General features: G+C 41.6%; 1 protein-coding gene across 1 annotated transcript in view; it reads left to right on the top strand.

Moving 5' to 3' along the window:
* Window positions 1-21,004, top strand: part of jarid2b (jumonji and AT-rich interaction domain containing 2b) — a 102,962-nt gene that overhangs the window by 63,644 nt on the left and 18,314 nt on the right. The window contains exons 4-6 of the mRNA XM_075449714.1: window positions 4,880-5,103; window positions 13,047-13,265; window positions 18,026-18,252. Coding sequence (XP_075305829.1) covers window positions 4,880-5,103; window positions 13,047-13,265; window positions 18,026-18,252 — 670 coding nt within the window. The remainder of the gene's footprint in view (window positions 1-4,879; window positions 5,104-13,046; window positions 13,266-18,025; window positions 18,253-21,004) is intronic.

The raw sequence follows: 21,004 nt of genomic DNA, 5'->3' as shown, positions 1-21,004 counted from the left end.
TGTCCTTGACTGATCCTTTACTTTTTTCTGTCCTCATGAACACTGCCTTTGCCTGTGCTATTAGGAGCATGTTTCTGTGTTTGCCTTTTTTAAGCAAGCCTCCATTACAAGGTGTTGTGTTCACAGCATGTTTTGGTAAGCGATTAAGATGTTTGTTTTTTTTTGTTTTTTTTTGGTCTGCGTTTTGTGTCTGTTTGCACATGTTCCTCTAAGTTGCAGGGCGTTGAGCTCTCGTGGCCGCAGTACATTGGCTTCGAGTTTATTTTTGGAATTGGAAGCATGCTCGATATCTGCTCTTGGTTATTTGCTTTCAGCTTGAGTTTACTCATTAATATGAGCTCCAAATACAAATTTTTTTTCAAACTAAAAACCTGCGCAACTTGCAGAAAGTATTTTCATTCTTTTAGTCCCCCCCTTGTCACTTGTAGTTTCACATAAAACACACCATTCATCAGTGTTTGATATAATCTATGTAAAGAACGGAAAGATGCTGATGTGCTGAGCAAAGGTTCATTCTATAACACTCACGTCGACTCTTTTTCAACAATCAGTCTTGTTTAATTGGCATTGAACCTGTTTTCTTGTGAACCTGTTATTAGTCTTTTGTGCTCAAAGGAGTTGATATGCAGTTTAATAAATCAGCAGGTGTCTGCGCTTTAAAAAACAAACACATATGTGCTTAGTCATCGTGTGCTTTGGCAGACGATAAACTGGTTCACTGAGGGTGTAGTTTTTATTTTGAGACACTACTTCCCCATGCTAAAGAGTACAGCTGTGCAGAATAAATCCTGTTTTGTTTTGTTTGTTTTTTTCCTTTGCCCCCCTCCACCTGCACAGGTCAGAGATGGGGGTTAGTTACTCATTCAGTGCCACCTCAGCGGGGTGGCTGCCTCTGCTTGTTGTATGACCTCATGGACAAGTCCGGCCTTCTTAACAGTTCCCATGGAAATTCTCATCAGTAAGGATGTCGATAAGATGGAGGCTGAAGAAGCGAGCTGAAAGCCGCACCGTCTTTGAATGACAGGGTCCGCATGCATGTGTGATCTGGGACAGCTGTCCATAGCTGTGCTGCCAGAGCACGCCTTCTCCCAACTTTCTCCCTCTTTTTCATTCTTACTTTGTTTTATACGTTAGCCGAACATCACAAATGGGCCTCCTCCTTTCCTTCCTGACTGCCTTCGCTGGGGTTGCTTACTGAAAAGGCTGTCAAATTTTCTCACTCTGCCTCTCTCCGAGATAATCGATGCTCTGCTCTGCTCTGCTCTGCTCTCGCGCCGACACTGGCATGTGTAATATTAGACATTAGAGCAGCTCTTTGAAAGGAAGGAAGGTGGGTGGGTGGCAGCAGGAAGGAATGGAAAGGGGAAAGGATGGATGATAGGTGGATTAGAAAGGGATGAATGGGGACATCCTGCTGTAATCTTTCTGCTTTTTCTTCCGCCATTGGATCTTGGTTTCCTCATTTTCCCCCTGCTGTGTCTCTCCAACTCTCCTCTCATTCTCTTTTAATCAGGGCAATCAGTCTAATTTTAGCTTGCGTATGCCTCACTCTCCTACAGGGGCACCTTACTAATGTGTATTCTATAGCTCGATATGCGTGGGAACATGGTGTACCCTGACTTCTACATGCTCGCACACAAACACAGCCAATGCTCCCGGGGGCACACGGAGGAGTTAATCCAGAGGCTCATGTTACCACTCAGCTCGTAGCGCAGTGGCAGCACTTACAAAACAGCCATGTCGTTGCAAATTGTTCCCATGCTGATTTCTCAATATTCACCTGGACCCTTGGACTCTTCATCACTGCCTGCTGACTTTGTTTGTCTCCTCAACTGCTTCCACTAAAGAGCCTTGATGTATGGCAGAACCGTCCATATTTTTTGTTAGGAAATGGGTTAAAGTTGGTAAATATGTGTTCACGTGATTGTTTTCCATGACTTTTGTTTTTTGCCCCAGTAATACTGATACTATCACTAATCCGGTTTTGACCACTAACCACTGTTTAGAAGAAAAAGAAAAAGAGTTATAGTCTCTGCAATATGAAGTGCTGTGGTGTCATTTATCAACTCCACAGCTTTTCTATTCTCTGCAAAGCCCTGTGTTATTACATCACCAGTGAAGCAGGCCCGTTTTATTACCTTTTTTTGTTGGCCACGGCTCTGCTGTTAGCACACCATTGAAAGGGAGAGGAGATGAGAATTGATGCTGAACATAAAATGTACAGAAATAGAATTTGGTCCAGTCCAAATGCTTCCAGTTGGGTCCAAAGACTTACCTTGATGTATTTTCATTGAAAGGCTGTACACCATATCTCCCCTGTTAATGCGTAACAGATAACAGTGAACCAGAAAAACATTAACCTCTTCTAAGCAGGCTATGGTTGACTGTCTAGACTGGATGTAGCAAGCACATTGCTTTCTTAGCTCATCTGTGTCTGTCCTTATTCTTTTCCACAATTGCTTGTGCTTTATTTATGTCGTCTCTCGCTGTTCTTCTATTTTTGTATGTCACATACCTGACACCTCCTTCTCAATCCCCTTTCTCTTTAAACCATTAAGTCCTGTTCATCTTAGGCTGGAGCTATGACACGACCAGCTAGCCAAAGAGTTTTTTTTGTTTTTTTTAAATGGGCTCAGTCTACCCCCTGCTTTGGTTACTCTGAGCACTCTGAATTTATTGATGTTTTGACATGTTTTTGGGCTTTTAAAATGCACATCTTTTTTTTTTCTTTTTTAAATGACTATTTTTAACAAAAAGATTTTTCATCAATAATGCATTAAAGTTCACATGCACACTGTCTTTTCGACAGCTCTTACATTAAGATGGAGGGTTAAATACTTTGAATAAAGACGGCTAAAAAATCAAACTATGCATTTGGGTCTTTACGGACAAAAAAATAATGCTTTCAAACATTTTCTTTCTCTCTGTTTTTCATGATCAAAGGCAAAGTGCTTCTTAGCATCTAGTTGTCCGTACAGTGGCTGATAATACTGATAATATTCCATATTGTAATTAATGTTATTAAAGTATTCAGGTAGACAGAACTTTAAGATCAAGATGGATTGTGCATGAAAAAAGAGATTAGAAACACTTTGATGTAGTTGAACTAAGACACTCGACCAGAACTGAAAAATGTGCATGTCTGGCTTGAACTCTGTTGAAATGCTGAAGTGTCTGTTCAGACATGTTTGTGGTTGAAGTTGCCAAACTACTGTATGATCATACCGTCTCTTGGTATAGTGTGTGTAATTGCCTTTGTCTATTTCCTCTCCTTCCTCCTCATTTATCTTCATCTCTCATACTCTAAAGTCCTGTGTGTTACATGTGTTACCCCTTCTGATCTCTTTTATTTCTTACCTGTTACTCCTTTACTGTTGATCATCTCTGTGGTTGTACTTTATCAGAGTCTGGAGTGAAGTGGCATCTGTCCCCAGTGTGCTGTTTTGCCTTTTGAATAGTTGTGTTCTTTGTTGTGTAATAACAGTTGATAACGGTATCTCCTTTGCACATAGCTTTCTACTAAATATAAGATAAGGCAGCTATATCATACCTTGCATTCAGTGAAATTAGTGGCCTCTTCATACCACATTTGTGAGGTTGTAAAAAATCCATACTTTGTGTACCTTTTTTAAATCTCTTAGGGCATGTATATTGCTGTATTTCAGCTTATAAAATGCTTATCATGTTGTTTACACAGTGTTTCATGGGAGACCAACTATAAACATTTGTTTTCGCACTTTGCCTCCAAATGTAGGGCTTTGGCAATGTTTGAGCAATCATCTCTCGATTTCTCACATATTGAGTCCATGTCGGGGCAGGAAATTGACACGTTTCAACTCTGCACTGATCTCTCTGATTGGAGTGTAATCGGAGCTCTGCACCTCTCAGTGGATGCGCCAAATGCATTGTGGGTGATCTCTAGACATGATCCTATCTCCACTTACCTCAGACCGGTCTGCATCAAATTGACAAATAACACCAGGATATCACATTGCTTCTATCGCTACTCCTCAACGTGCTCTCAAACACACACACACAGACGCACACACACACACATATATATATATAGCAGCACTAATCGATTGAGGCCGCTCGCTGGCTCGTGTGGCCCCTGATGGTTCAGGTCTTTTGTAGTTTTTGTGTGTATGTGCTTGCATGTTAAAGAGTGTGAAAGAGTGTCCAAATGTGTTTGTGCTGTGTCTGGAGGAGGTGGTGTGACAAGTCCACTGCTTTCTCTAAGATATACACTTCTTTAATATTCTTCTCTTTCCCTTGCCTCCACTGACACATGCTGTGAGATAAAGAAAGAAAAGAGACGAGCAGCGAGAACGCTTTGTGCACCACGAAAGAGAGCAAGTGCAATGTAGAGGCAGGCGGGGAGGAGTAAAATGGTGGAAAGTGCGGAAAACGGGTGAAAGGGGAGCAAATGAATTATTATGATGGAGATGGGAATATTAGGAAAGTTTCTGAATGTTTGTAGTTGTATTTGTTTAATATCAGCCGCCGCTGACAGCATAGTAATTAAAAGTGAACCAGTGTGTGAATCTGTGGCTATGCACATGTAGTTTTCTGTGTCGGTTAAGTGCAAACATTTATAAGCACCCGCTCAGTGAATGCCGTGTGATGATGGAGTCTAATACATTCGATGAACAGATGTGTGTACACAATCAATTCTTCACTACGGGGTAATTGTGTCAGGAAACCACTCTACAGTGAAACAATAGCTGTAGGGCGTGAGCTGAGGGTGTGCTTGTGTTTTTTTTTTTTAAAAAGTGCAACATCCTGATTTTAATTAATTGCAAATCTGATACGTCCTGTTGTATTTATTTCCATGTACAGAGAGTTCGAGTCATTCTTTTGTCTTTTTTTTCCTTTTTAGGCCTCGACTCCAGGCTCAGAGGAAGTTTGCGCAGTCACAGCCCAACTCACCCAGCACTACGCCCGTCAAAGTGGCCGACACCGGCAGCCTGAGCAACGGCCTGGCCGCCGTGCCATCCGCATCCCTCTCATCGCTCTCCTCCTCATCCCTGTCCTCCTCCATTCAGGACCTGTCCAGACGCAAGCCCAAGACGGAGGACTTCCTCACCTTCCTCTGTCTCAGAGGTAAGACTCGGAGCAGTGGAGCACGCAGAGACATAGTCACATGCACACTTAGAACCAGCAGCAGAGCAGGAGGGATGCTTTTCAACAAGAAAGCTGCAGATACGTCTTGTTCTAATATTTCACTGGAGGCCGGACAACATTTTGCTGGCTCTTTGCACGTGAAGATGGACTCATAGTTTACTCAAATGCAGTAGCAAGTTTTGTTAAGTCAGGCTTGATCACCCCCCGCCCATCCACATAAACGCAACCACGCACCTAGACACACAATTCCACGCATACTGCAATTAACTGCACTGCAGCCAAGCTGCTCGAGGGTAAGATTTTTCTGCATCTCATCAGCTCGCACATCTCCCTCTCCTACTGTTCAACAACCATCTTTCTCTTTAACACTGCGTATAACCCTGTCCTACAGCAGATGTCAGTGGATTGAGTACTCGCATAGTCGCACCCCGCTCTACAAACATTATTCAGCTTTGTCGAGACTATGTAGCACTTTCGATGTCAAATGAACTGTAAAAACCATGGCAGAGCAATTAGCAACTGCATTTGTTTTGTGTGCTGCACTTCATCTTTTTACACAGATTCATAGTTTGAGAGTGTTTTAACAAGGAAAACTGTCTGACACCAAGAGGATACCATGCACCTGTGTCAACCCAGTTTGAAATGGCTCAAAGTAGCCCAGACCCTTCAAGACAATTAGGGTAACTCGACGAGGCGTGTCCCTTTAAAGCTAATAGGCACCTCATGTTACTTTTAATCTATGCTGTGCTGGCCAGCAGGCAGAATCAGTTCGTTCACTCCCAGGCTCCTGCAAAACGTTTCTCTCCTTCTCTTGAAATGCTTAATTTACGTCACAGCCCCTTTATTTGTTATATCATACTTATTATGTATAATTTATGTCTCTTTTGGACTAAGATGTTTACAAGCATTGTAAAAGTCCAGTAGTAAAATGACACCCATGTCACCTGTCTGGAATATTCCTTGCGAAACTCAAAGCAGAGCAGGTGACACATTTGAAGCCTTAATTATAAAAATGGAAGTACAACATTCTCTCTTAATTTTGTTTTTGACTTGTCTTTACAATCTCAATTTTATCTTTTGTTGAATATCCCACCTGCACAGTTTTTATTCATTTGGAAGACAAAATGCCTTGACTCGAGATTAATTTACTGTTAACATTATTAACCTCTAGCCAGTCCACAAAGTGGGCTCAAAACTTCAAAGAAAATTCTTATTTGTCTCTGCTGAGACGTGATGGTTGTATGTTGTTATTCTGGGGAGAATACTCTCATTATGGAATGTAATTTCAACCTCAGGGGGGCCTCATTTGAAAAATGCATAATTGGAGGTTGCTAAAGCTGACTGAAGTCTTCGATGCAAGGGACCTTGATTTGCATACATAGGCCACAGTGTTGCATGGGCTATGCAATGTCTAATATACTTTGAAGATGAGATTATTGGTAGCCGTGCATACTGAAGTGATTGATCAATTTCTGTCTCTCTTGTAAGGTTGGAGCTGGTGCTTTGCCAGCTGTTTTCTAGTAAGGGTTTGCAAGGTGTGCTGTTCTTTACTCTGCTAGTAATGCTAATTTTGGAGCTAGGCTTGATTTAATGCTTTCACCACTCTGCAACTAACTGCTTTTTATTGTATTTAAAGACCCACTTTTCTTTTTTTTTTTGTCTGGGTGAGTGTGTGTGTGTGTGTGTGTGTGTTTCGTCTGTGCGGATGACATTTTCCTTCTCAAGGCTTACGCTGCTCTGTTTTTTTTCTACTTGGCCTCTCATGTGACCCAAATGCAGGGATGCTTACCAAGCGAGGGGACATGGGAGAATGTCAGCAGAGCCCTTGAGGATGAGTCTGCGAGAATATGTGTGTGTGTGTGTGTGTGTGTGTGTGTGTGTGTGTGTGTGTATGTGTGTGTGGGTGCAAATCCACTTTAACCGCTGATGTCTGTGTGTGCGCCCTCCCAGTTTGTATGTGTGTGTCTATCTTTATATATCATTCAGGGTGTAGAAGGACTGTGTATGACAACGTCTGCGTTAGCCAGGTTAATCTTTTCAAAGGGGCTCACGTCTTTGATGGGATTTAAAATCTCTATTTCCTTCAAGATTCCGATACTCGTATCTCATACATTAGGCCCCTCCTTGTTTGCTATTAAAATGTTTCCAAAATAATCTCTTTCCATTTCCCATCGTTTTGCTATTTCTTTTCAGTTGAATTCAAACATTATTTTTTTAAGTTGGAATGGAGATTAAGGGACATTTCTACCCTGAAACTTCAGCATAGGTGATTTCTGGGATTTGTCTGAGGTCAAACGTTCAGTGTGTAAACACTCATCCTGCTCCCCCACCCATCCTCTGCAATGTTTGCTTATCTTATCTGGTAAACATTACACATCCACCCTAAAGACCTCTACCCATCATTCATTCTGACAGCTACATAAAAGCAGTTGAAACAAAAAGAATTGGAAATATGAAAAAAGAGGAGGGGAAAGAAGTTGTAAAAACAGGACGTCTCTGGTGCTCAGTATTGTAAAATCATAACTTACTAATCACTCTGTGCGCTGTCTGTGTACCTTTATGTCCAAACTGAGTCTGTATTCTATAATGTCAAACTCTTTTGGCATCTTTATCGCACCAGATCATTCTAATGGTGGTAGTAAATCAGAGGAAAAGTTATTTTTTAAATCCTCCCGGGGGGAGGGCAGGAGTTCCTGATTATTCTGATGCAACGTGGGAGTAATTGAACAGAGTAATATCTACTGTATGAAATGATGCACATCATGTATGTTTGCCACCCACATTGTTTTGGACTTATATTATGTATTTATCTTACGGTTCGTCTTTCTCCTGCAAACACACATGACCTCCTTGCACACGAGCTGGAGTGCTCAGTCCTCGTCTGTGATCTCAACATGGTGTTTATGTGTGGTCCAGGCCTGTTGTTGGGCTGTTTATATCCATGGAGAAAGCCATTTGGGCAGTAGCCAGACAGTCTGCCTCTGGCCCCCTTGGCCTTTGGTAAAACATTGAGGGATGGTAGTTCTGCTAACAGCAGGGTGGGGGCAGCACTGAGGGGTGGCTCAAATTATCAGCTAGATTTCTCTGAACATGTTTTTATTAGTACATTTTAACTCCTGGGAACGGGGCATTGCTGCTGTGACAACTGAAATCCCTCCTGGGATAAAGTACTTTTCTCTCCCTCTGATGTATGAAGGATGTTAGATTAACACCTGAAGGCTGAATGTTTGTGTGCAAGTCTGACTATGATTTATTTATTTTTTTCCCCACTGATGATTGTGCAGAACTTTTTTTAGTGCAGCACTGTCTAATACTGCTTCATCTCTATGAGCATAGCCACAGTTTGTGAGGTTAATAGTTTTGCTAATATTAAATGTCGACCATTGATGCAATCCCTAATCCTTGTCTTTTTCTCATCGAAGAGAACAACAATGAGTTTTCTTTTCTGAGCTCAGCCATTAGGACTTTTTCTCTCTTATCCAGAAGAACCTAAATTTGTTATCTTTTCTTACCTTTCCTTAAAAAAGATGGCTCATACTTTCTCCACATGCATGCAGCACTTATTTGTAAGTCATCACATCTTCATGTCCCCATGGCAGCTAAACCTTCCTGATTGACTATTTAAATTGTCCTCATTGTTTCAGTTCCAGTTAAGGGGACAAAAGAAGAGTAGCGAGAAAGGGAGGGTTTATAATTATGCCCCCTCCACCCAAGAGCCCCGTTAAAAAATGACAATCCTAATAGACTCTTTCAGACCTAATTATGATTTGTCTGGCCAGAATGAGGTGGATGAAAAGCTGGTGTAATTAGGGGATTGGGCTCAAGCCCTGCTTGAGATCTTGGACAAAGAATGAGCTGCGTTTTGTTTTTTTCTTCTTCACTCCACCTGGAATGTGTATGTCTGTTTGTGTCTGTGCACTTTCTGATAACTGATAAATTTTCAACATCAGTGCTGGAGACGAGGGTTGGGAATTTCTGATAACATTCTTGCTGGCATTCCCATAGATGTGATGCCAGCAGTCAGTGTTGGACCACTAGATTTGTTTTGTAGGCTGAGTGTGTGTTTGTCTTTCTTCTCTCCTCCATCTCAGGGTTAGGACTGGGGTTATGTCTGTTAGTCAGGGTTAGCCTGCTTCTTGCCTTCCTGTCTTCAATATCCATATGTGAACAATAATCCTTCCAAACATGCATGTGATGCAGAGTGCCACTGCATCACAGAAGTCTTAAACTTTTTGTAAAGGCACAGTCATCATGCTTTCTCTGTTGTGTTCATTGTCACTGTGTCATCTCTACGCCCTACAATGCTGAACACCCTCAAACATCCCCCATCTCTGCCCCCAGGCTGCTTTGTGGTCTGTCGCCATTTGCCTACTGACACCTTCTCAGGGCAGTAAATTAAAACCATTTACGTAATGAAGCCAGTCATTACAAACTGATTGCATCAGTGTGTCCGTCGCATTGGGTGTTTGTTTGGTCTGTTCGAGAGCGTTTGCTCCTTCGCCAAGATAAATGAATTGACATGTTTTTTGCTGCGCGTGTGTGTGTGGGTGTATGTGCGCATGCATAAGGGACACTTGTGCTGCTTTTTGTAACTGTTTGGCCTGTATGTGCGCTACAGCTCTTCCGGTCTGATCCGCTGACTTAAACTGTGACTTATTAATCAGATTTAGTTTTTGAGTTAACTGTAAAGAAAATAATCTTATGTGACTTTGTACGATTTCAAGGTAAAGAAAAAGCAAGAATTTTATTTTATTTTCTTCCCTTCCAACTTGTCACAAGTAGTTTAAGAAAGTAGCTATAACAATCATTTACAGGGAATCCTCAACCCCACAGTTTTCTAAGGGGATAACTGGAAACTGACAGAGCCTGTGTGTCGGGGAAACCGTTGATATGGGCAAAATATTTCAACCAAATTTCCAAGTTAATGCAATGTGACATGTGGTAACCACGCGTCCTTTAGCCTGCTGGTGATAGTCGACACAATTTAAAATAATAAATACTCCACCTTAACATAGATTATGTGCCTCATAAAAAGAATAAAGAAAAATATTTCAATATTCTGTCAGTATTAGTTTTAGGTTTTTTAACGATTGACTTTTTCCACAAAGCAAAATTTGGTAACTTGGAAAAAAAAAACCTTGTCATTTTCGCTGAAACAGTCCCTGTGTTGTTTCAGTAATAAATGAGTTAGACAATCTGTGATGAAAATGAGCTTCTCCGTTGGTTTCTACAGGGACGTCTAATGGTGGATTTGTAAGAATCCACCATTCTTGAGGGAAAAAAGGCTTGGTGGTGGAACTTTTCACAGTTTTCAGTCACTGTCAGTTCTGTAGTTGCTCTGGTTACAAGCCAACACATTCCGGACAGTCCCTCACTGAAGGGAGGGGCTTTGAAGGCAAAGCCTAAGCTCAGTAGAGAAGGAGTGGAATCGAAAAGTTGAATTTTCAAGCAAAACCCATCTTCTTCTCAAAGATACTAAGATCTGCTTTAAAGACTCTAAGTCATCATCTTTTTCTTATTCTATTTTGCTGAGTTAAGCTATGCATTGTATTTTTATTTATTTATAATAACACAAGTAAAGCCAAGGCTTACTCAGTGTCCCTTAAATTTTCAATTTATTCTTGCATAAACACTTGGACACAAATGTCGCTAAGTTCACCCAGGCAGAGCTCTTTAGTGCCATTGTGTTTATGTGTGACACATTGTGAAGATATTGATTACACGGGCCACTTACTGAATGATAATTCAGCTCCCAACAGCTTTGGCGTGGGGCTATATTAGTCCCTGCGATTTAAAGCCTATTGTCTAACCATAGACTTTGTGAATTCCTTGTGTGATTTTGTTATTAATTTCTGGATTAATGTTTACATAAGATACATCCCTCTTCTTAGTCTGTCATAAAATATAATTACATTGGTGTCCTCATCACGTTATCTCTTAATTTGCTTAACATTTATGGAATTTATAAAACCTAAGATGAGCATTTACCACTCTCCAAATACAAGTATGCTGGTAATTAAATGAATGGCTTGGCTTAGTCTTAATTTGTTATGTGCTATTTTAAGTACTCTGTATAGTTTATTACAGACCAGTTGAAATCTGCCTATTTGTCAGAGGCTTAGCATTATTTTGATTGGCTTATAATCACACATTACTTTCCATTAATGCCCTTTAAACACCAAGGCCCCTAAAAGGGTTATAAAAACCACAGCAGTTGCTCATGCTATGCAATCGATTTAGTCATAAAGGCCTCCCAACTTCATAAAATGTACGGTTTCCTGCTCAGAGCCAGATTTAATCAAAGCTGCGAGAATGTTGTGTAACCAGTTTGTTTACTGGGATTCGGCAATCCCAAACATGAGATAAAATCAAAAACCTATTAGTGTGCAAACTGAAATAATTTTTATTGAATTAGCCGACTGCGCTCACTTTTTCAAGCCGCTCGGTGTCACACAGGTGTGCTTTGTAAACGGTTCTCTGCTGCACACTGCTACAGGGAAAGTTCGCATTGCGCCACCTATCGCTCTCTGCAGTAAACGGTTAAAAACCATATGTTTTGTTGCTCATTTTGTTTGTTTAGGGCCACTTATGATTGCATCCTTGTCAATTAAGTACTCCTCCTGTCTGCTGTATTTGTGGCATCTAGTTTTGGAACGTTTGACATTTCCAGCTTGGCCTGTGCATAAACATTTTATATGTCTGTAAAATTGCAACATACAAGTGGATGTTGTACTGGGAAAGCCTGATGTAGCGTCTTTTTTTTGTTTGTTTGTTTGTTTTTAATTCTTGCATCTGGATCACTAAGCCAGCTGTTTGGGCACTGATTTAACATAGCTTTGGGCTCTGTGACCTTTTGTTAGTGTGAGAGCGTGGCTACACTCAGCTTACTGAGGTAACGTTGGAGGCTATCTGCTGCCAAACACCATTTACCTCCTTTGAGTTCTTATTGGACTCGATTTCCGAGAGATGACAATGAAAGTGATTGAGTGTGACAAAAAAGGGAAGCGAGAGAACATTGGTTTTCTTCTCCGATAGGGGCAGAGATTGACAGTAATCCTGTTTTGAAGACTGAAAGCGAGAGATTTGGGATTAGCTCTGCAACAAGAGAGAGTTTCTTAAGTAACTCTTCTACAGGGCTAGAAATTTGAGCACATGTACATAATATATGTCTCAATAAAACTGTCAGCATCAAGGGCCTCTGTGGAAAAGACTGCTTGTCATATACTTTCAGTGCTCTGGCTTCAGTTCTAGCTATCAGAAAGCGTTAAGTCCTTTTCCCTCTGCTATGTTAACAATTACTACCAATACTGTGCCGGGGCATTTGAAGAGCACTATAGCTCAAAAACATACAGGACAGTCGCCAGTCACAATGGTGAATGACGAGGTCAGTTTAAAAATTAGAATTGTGCCAATGCAGCTTATCAATGGGAGGTCAGAAAATGTTAGTGGTGTAGTGTGATTCAGGCACAATGACAACGGTAGTCAAGTAAAATGGTCATCATTGTGACATTGCGCCATGTATGTCCTCATGTTTGTGCATTTAACTGTGAGTGAGTGGAACAATGGTGCTGCTTCAATAGGCCACCGACTGGGATAATAATAGATGCAACCTGGTCACCATTATTCTCAAACCCCAGAGCAACTTTTATTATAACATTAATATTTCAACACTTACATGCTGACGTTGATCTATTTTAACACATAGAACTTAGAACTTAGAACTGTGTCTCTGTGTCTTAGGGATAAAATAAACTTTTGGTAAACATAGTTTTTCCAGTCCCTTGTTTTTTTTTTTTTTTGTATATTAAATTGCAACTTTCCCCTTCTTCTTTCCACTCCCTACCCTTCCTCATTCAACCTTTCTTTTATTCCTCTCCTTCTTAATCCCTCTCTCCACCTTCCCTCCATCTCCATGTGCTCAGGTTCAGCTGCCTTGCCCAGTAATATGGCCTACTTTGGAAGCTCCCAGGAGGAGGAGGACCTGGAGGAGGAGGAAGAGGAGAAGGAGGACGAGGTGCAAAATGGAGCTGGTGTCCACTCCCATGCTGCAGGAAGCACCAGCCAAGCCTCAGCCTCCTCTTCCTGCCACTTAACACCCCGTAAGGGCAAACTCCCCACCAAGCAGCCACTCAATGGACACGGTAAGGACGGACCCAGAGCATGGAACAAAGCATGCCATGTTTTTATTATTAAAAAAAAAATCCTCAGTTCACACAATGGACTGGATGTTTTCAGTTAGTCTTATACACCACAAGGGTCTCAGGGAGAGAAGTAAATGAATGAGAGAAAATCAAAGTAAGAGGTGCAAGAGTTCTGGGAGAGGACACAAATGCCGGAGAAGGAAGAAAAGTGAGGGGATGGAATTGCCAGGGGTGAAGAACGTGCCACTGGAATAACTGGAGTGGACTCGAGAGTCCAGAAGCAAAGAATGCATCACAGAACGAGACGAAAAACAGATCTGATGCTTATGTTTACATTTGCGTGCGCATGTGAGCAATTTCCTGAGTTTGCACTCCTTCTTTCCACTGCAGAGTAGGGACAAGTCACATGGGATTGCAGGGCAGCGCATCAACTCTTTCCACCCCAATTAACACTTAGCTTACTAAGCCCTAACAAGGTGTTTATGCACACACTGCAACAGCTGGCCAGGACCCTAGACGCTCACATGCAACACAGTGAGAGCATATGTACAGCCCCCGGTGCTTGTAGACATTTGGGTGAATACACGCAGTTGCATTCATATAAATATACATAAATAACATTTAGGAAATGTGCATGCAAACATATAGAAACATAGTGCTTCGTCTTTTATCATATTTTAAGGACTCAGTTATAGATAGAAATCCCAAAGGTGTAAACCTTTTTTTAACAAATTACAAGTTTCACAGAATCCAAAATTCTGTGTGCATTTTTAATCGCAATCATCATCTACTTGTTAAATACATGCTGTTCTATTTTATTTAGAGCCTCAGTGAATTTGTTCCAACCAGACTGATTTATTCCCTCTCTGCCAGTCCTGGGAGACATATAGAATACTTTGAATGAAACAAGGGCTAAATTTCCCAGTTCCTCCTCTTCACCCTCCCTGACTCTTACTTCTTTCTTAGTCTGTAGAATTGCCACCTGAATGGTTTTCAATGGTAATGCTTTGTTCAGCTTTTTTCTCCCCGTCATCCTTTCCAGTGGATTGTGGAGAAGGAGACACACAGTAAAGGGCCTCGAGGAATTAAGAAAAGGAGAGAGTTCTATAGATTTACTTACATTGAACTCTTCGAGAATTATATTCTGCCTTTTTATATGGTTAACTGGCAGTGCCTATCCACATCACACCCACAGACATGCACACGTTCCCCCTGATCCTTTTAAGGACATGTGTAGCTGCAGCTTAAAACATAAAACTGTACAGGCGACACAAACGGTACGATAGTGAAACCTGTGCAAATCTAGACTTGTTGTGTGCATGAGGACCGCTTATTCTCCTTTCTTATCTCATGCACAAACACTGTTTGCAAAGCAGCTTGGCGCCTTCACTGTGATATGCTAAATAAATAGATAACGTGGAAACAAGCCGATATACTTTGTAAGGGACAATAGAGATGAGGGGGTTAAGGACACAGACGTTTGTGTATACACACACACACACACACACACACACACACACACACACACACACACACACACACACACAGAGTCAAGAGTGGGCCATTGCTCTAGCGTTGACAGTGTTTATGCTCTGTTGGATATCAGGCACACACATGGAGAAAAAGCACGCTCGCACTGTAGTGCATTTTGTGGTATTAAGATTGGTGTCAAAAGTGACACTTTAATATGCCGCTTGGGCCACTCTCCAACAGGAGCGGGTTTATATGGGCTCGTGGGCAGTTGGGAAAAGAAAGGCTAAATAGAATTAGTAAAAAGACTGGGGAGAGACGCGTGTTATTCTGGGAGGTAAAGAGAGATGGGAACGCTCTAACATTGTAGGCCATTCATCAGTGCACCGTCTCTCCACTTCTATTTCTCTCTCGGCCATGTTGACATAGCTAAATTAAACAGCTTTTATTGGTCTCAGTTTCTTCCTTAGCTCACTTTCAAAATGTCAGGATTTCTCTCATTTTTCATCGAGCAAGGGGCCCCAGAGACCTGCAGACGCTCACTTGTGGTTGTGTGTGGATCCTCACATGCTGAATAACAAGCATGGACACACACACACACACACACACACACACACACACACACACACACACACACACACACACCGCTTCTCTTCATACACGTGTGTGTGTTGAGTACCACATATATACTGTAAACGCTCTGTGTTGGTGCTTTTAAGACCTGGTAAAATTTTAAATTGAGCCTCATTAAAGCTGCAAAGAGAGCTATTGAATGTGTATGTTAATTGCCTCACTGCTGTGTGACTCGCTTAGCCTCATCTCCAGGGGTCGATGTAGTCTTAGTCCATTTTGAACAGGTTCATTGACAACTAGAATAAAGACGTCTTCATACACACCTTAAATCATGCATATTTTACTGATTAGGGACTACATATTTGCCAAAAGCTTGTCACTTCAGTGTTTGTACAGGCTTTTCCACTTGGTCGCGGTGGTTTGGTCCTCAGTGGTTATAGTCCATTTGGCTTATTGACATTGGTAGATGGTAGCCTGAAAAAGCATAGTGTGGCCTGTGACTATGACATTCCCACTTTTTCCCACTTAGCCAATTTTTTTTTAATTCTGTTTATTTGTTTTTGGCTTTTTGTATCTACTAAAAGCTGCTACCAGGTTTTAGAGACAAAATAAAAAAGAGCAATCAAATGAATACGGCTAAAACACTGCTAGATCTTAAGGACCACAGCGTCGTGTATGACCTCCTGCTGATACCCTGTTAGATTGTTAGCTCCTCATTGAATATCACTAAATTCCTTAACTCTGTAACACACTTGTGTTCTGCTCTCGCATCTATTTTCTTATGGTGTGCCGCTGTATATCTTAGCGCCATAAAGTTAACATTGCTACTAGCTGTCTTCATGTCTGCATCGCCTGCTTTCACTTCACCGTTGTCAAATTACTCCTCTGCATCCTTTAGTTGCAATGGAAAATGTACCAGCTTACCAAATTTGATCCACAGCTTTTCATCGGTTAAAAGTGTGGTAGCTGGTAGATCCTGATAGCCGGGCCCATCGAGCCCCCCCCCATTATCTGATCCTCAGCAGACGCTGAGCAGCCAAGATCCCAGCCTGTTGGGTTACAGGAAGGATGAGTAAAGTAAAACTAAACTCAAGCCCATGGTTCATAACCAGCTGGTCCACGCTTCTTATTGACTTTACACAAATGCTTGGAATCAAATCCTTTTTTCAGATCCGTAGTCAAAAATATGAAGTTAGACACCAGCTACCATTGTTAGTTGTGTTCCTTGGGCGAGCAACATACAGTAAGATTATTATTCACATTTGCGGTAATGAGCAGCTGAAGATCACCAAAAAGAATGTTGAATCAATGTTTCATTTACTGAGAGAATGTGGGAATCTGCAGTTTTCTCTGGACCCCTGCCATATTTGACCAGTGTCGGTACGTTCAGCCATTTATCATTGTTCAACTGCTGACTGTCTAGTTGGCTGGACTTGGATGACAGGGCAACTTTCTGGGGACACTTGGTCTGAAAAGAAGAGATGTGATCCATCACGCTTTGAATGGAGCAGCAACTTTTATAGAGAGGCCTAAGCTGCCGGGGTACCTCCCATGATGCACTGAACATTTCTCCTCACATTGAGCGTCTTTTTTTTCTCCATGTGTGTATAAATCATTATTCCTTTGCCACTTTTAATATTAATATTTAATATTATTTTATTATTATTAAGCTTGTAGTAGAGGTGATGACTGGGTGGCCCCCAGCCATCCCTTTACTTGTGTCATTAGAGGGCTAGAGTAATGGGGGACATCCCATAATACTCTGAGAACCTCTCCTAACTCTGTTCTCTTTACTCTGTATGTATTTGACATTATTGCACCTATTAACTTTTCTTTTTTCTTCTTTGGTTCTGCTCTAGGTTTCTTCCACAGTTACCTGCTGCTCCGTGCATTCTGTGGACGGAGGATTGAATCGATTTTAAGTTTCGATACGATCTGTTGGTCTACAAGTTGCCTAAACTACATTTTACGAACTGGCATTATATAAATAATGAATTCACTTGGATTCAGTATTGAATTGGGTTTAATTAAATTGGACTAAAATGGATTAGATTGGGTTTAATTAGATTGGACTGAATTTGGTTGGGCTGAATTGGATCAAACTAAGTTGAATTAAATTGGGTTGGGTTAAATTAGACACAATTAAATTTAATTAGATTTCATTAGTTTGAATTGGATTGTACTGGGTTTAACTTGACTGAAATAGATTCAATTGAGTCTATTGGATTGAGTTGAACTGAATTGGACATAATTAGATAAAATTGAGTTGAATTAAATTTAATTGACTTGGGTTGATTTGAATTGGGCTGAGTTAGATCAAACTAGGTTGAATCTGATTTAATTAGTTTGAATTGGATTAAATGGGTTGAACTGAAATTGACTGAATTAGACTAAATTGGGTTGAACTGAATTGGATTGGACTAAATTGGCCAATTAGAATTAATTGGATAGAATTAGTTTGAATTGGGTTGAATGGGCTTGTATATATTGGGACTTCAGTTGAACATTAGACTGAAGTGCTGTTAGATTACCTAATTTGTTACTTGGCGCCATACAACTAAACCTGAATTAATTGAAATTGAAAAAAATGATCATGTAGAGCTTTTACTGCTGCACTATTCATAAAAATGTGAATAGCTGTTTTTTTTTTCCCCCTGTGTTGGTGTTCATTTAAAAAGCATCCCACCTTATCTATTTCATTCTTGATTCCTTCGCAGTATTTCACGGCCACAGTAAAGCAGGGACCAGGGAGAGTCCGCGACCTAAGGCGGGGATTCACAGCAGGGAAGCACCTGCCCCTCCGCTGCCCCCCCCTCCGCCTCCTCCTCCACCCCTACTGAGAGAGCGCAGTGAGCGGGCAGAGGCACGGGAGCACGCAAGGGAGCAGCAGGCTCTGGCCAACGGGTTGCCATCAAGGAGAGCGGCTGAGGAGCTACGGAAGCAGGTACGGTGGAGCTGGAAGTACCCGGCATTGTGCTAGAAATGTGTTCCGCAAATTGTGGAGAATATACTTCATATTGCAAAGAAAAAAGGTTCCGTGCCTTGTAAATGGTTTAAGTTAGCTGGGTTGTAACCAAAACCAACTGAAATGGTGTGCAACATCTTTGAGCGTGTTCATACAGTTATGTCTGTCAATTCTTGACTTTTGTTTTCATCTACCCATCTGCTACACCCCCTTTTATTAATCTTCCTCTCTGTGATTTCTCCTGTGCTCTTCTTTTTTCACTCCTTTGCCTTATTTTTATTGCCGGTTTCTTCCTTTGCCGTGTGTTCTTCACACTCCCTGTTACCTCCCTCTCTTTTTGAGGCTCCTATCTTATTATATCTCCCACTTCCTCTCCTCTCTTTCTCCTCCCCCTTCATCCATTGTGTCTGGGAGAGTAATGATTGTGTTTTGGCCTGCCGTGACTGTTCTATATTTAGTAGTGCTGGCAAGGGGATGTGAAATTTTGCCTCACTCCATGGCACTTAGCAGGTTTTAAGGAACCCCACAAAGTGAAAGGAAAAAGTCAATAAGAGAAGGGCTTGTGATGGCTTTGGTCAGAAACCTGGCATTTTGCTCATCATTCTGGCTAATTAAAAGTAATCGTCTACCCAGGCCCCACATTTTCTTATCATCCTCTTTGCTCATATTACCTTCTCTCCATTTCCTCCCCTTTGGCTTCCTGACGAATAAATGCCAACCTCTATCCTGTGGTGGTTGTTGTTGTGCTATACAGCTGCTAATGCTGACACAAACATGTGCTTCTGGTTTTTAAAGCAGCTTGGGGTGTCTAGTAAAACTCCCAATGAATCTCAATTTGAGTGACTGCCTGCCAAGATGAACTTCAGCCTCACTTTCCAGCTCGTCTTTGTTCTGTTCTTCCTCTACTTTCTTTTTAACACTGTTGGCACCCTGTGTGATTCTTTTGACTTGTTTTTACTCGAGTTGCTCTTTCAGCCTTTCTCTCCGTCTCTTTCACACACTTCTGCTCTCACCTCTTTCTGCCCCTGTGCCCGACAGACAGATCTTGCCCTTGACAACACAGCTCCAGTCATTTGGAAGGATTAATGCTTCTTTTTTCTTCTTCCCTTCCCCTCCAATTAGCACGAACAGTATGTGTGTTAACCATGTGTGTTTAAAGACACACGTGCATTTATACGCATGATCAACTGTTTAGCTCAGACATAAAAAATGTTAAGTGATCATGTTGCCATAAAACAAACTCAGGGTTGTGTGTGTAAAACCAAAGGGTAAAGGCATTATCATAATTCAGATCACTGTAATTCACTTCTCCCTAATCTAATGGCAGGTTGCACCAACAGAATACATGCACTGTAAAAAAAAACCCAACATGATTGTTTCTAGTTTAATTGAATAACAAAAGTGGGGGGTGTCAGCAGAAGCAGCTTTACACAGCGGCGAGGGCAGGTGGGGTATGTGAGGCTAAACCATTTAGCTGACTCTGCACCCTTTGAAGAAGACCCTCTTGTTTACTCACCCTTTCTCCTCAATTAACCTCCCTTGCGCTCCTACAGGAATGGAATTACAGTAGATGACAAGCCACCGGGAATTAAAGGCGCATTTAAGATTAAATCATGTTTTTGGGACATGCCTTCCATTAGTGATTGAACACCACAGCTATATGTAGATCTCTCTCTGTTTAATTATGGGAGGGGGGGTTGGGTGTGTGTTGGTAGTTAGAACAGGCTGCGGTGGCATTTCCCTGCTCTTTGAAAATCAACGTACCCAAGGCAGACAGCAGAAGGGAAGAGGGATAGGTTGGATGTATGCCTTGCTGTTTAAGTGTTTGAGCAGCCGTGCCATGAATGACCAGAACAAAATAATTACTTTAAATTCAGCATAGGATTTAACAAACAGACAAAATGCACACATGAACACCAGAGAGTTTCTTGTGCAAAGAGTTAGGATGAGACTTTTCCCTGCTTGCTGTGCACACACATACCTTGCAGTGGGGGAATTTTTTTTTTAACCGGAGATGCGCTCACACAAATGTGAGGTGGGGTAGCGGGAGAGCAAACAGGATGCAGGACATGATGCAAATGCATGCCGCGGAGATCTTTGTTTTGTTTGTAGCACATCGAGGACGGGGCAGGCTGCTTGATCAGTGTTTTTTTTTTGTGTTGACATCGATACCTCATGTGTTTGAACGTATCTGCAAAATCAATGAGCGGGAGGCAAGCAACACACAGGTCAGCAAAAAAGAAAATGATGCAGTAACTCTTACTGGCTCACACACTCGCAGTAAATGTCCCACATTTACACATGATCTCACTCTGCAATCTTTGGCAGATTTTATTTAGGAGCTGGCTTGATAACATCTGCAGTTTTTCCGGAAGGAATGTCGCAGGCGCTTGTGTTCTCACGTGGTGACCCTGTGGTTCCTCTCTGGAAAATTTCAGGACTGCAGTGCATGTGTGAAAACAGCTTCAGTGAGGTATATACAGTAGCCCAGAGAGAATTTATTGTAGATGGATATTGCTGTGGGCAGGAATGACCCCTGTAACAGTCACCATTGTAGCAGAACTGAAGCGGTCTCAGTCTGCACTTGCTTTCTTGTTTAAGCCATTCAGTTGTGCAGAGTCCATTATGTTAAGCAGCATGTGGACCATCTTTGGATGATTTAATGGAGATAGTCTCAGCCAGAAGAGCCAAGGTGCCAACCCTCTTCATTTCCTCTCCTTTGTCATTCAGC

This window comes from Odontesthes bonariensis, chromosome 18 (assembly GCF_027942865.1).
Source record: "Odontesthes bonariensis isolate fOdoBon6 chromosome 18, fOdoBon6.hap1, whole genome shotgun sequence".
In the NCBI taxonomy this organism is placed as follows: Eukaryota; Metazoa; Chordata; class Actinopteri; order Atheriniformes; family Atherinopsidae; genus Odontesthes; species Odontesthes bonariensis.
Note: the sequence above shows the minus strand (reverse complement) of the source record. Positions and strands in the feature narration are given on the sequence as shown.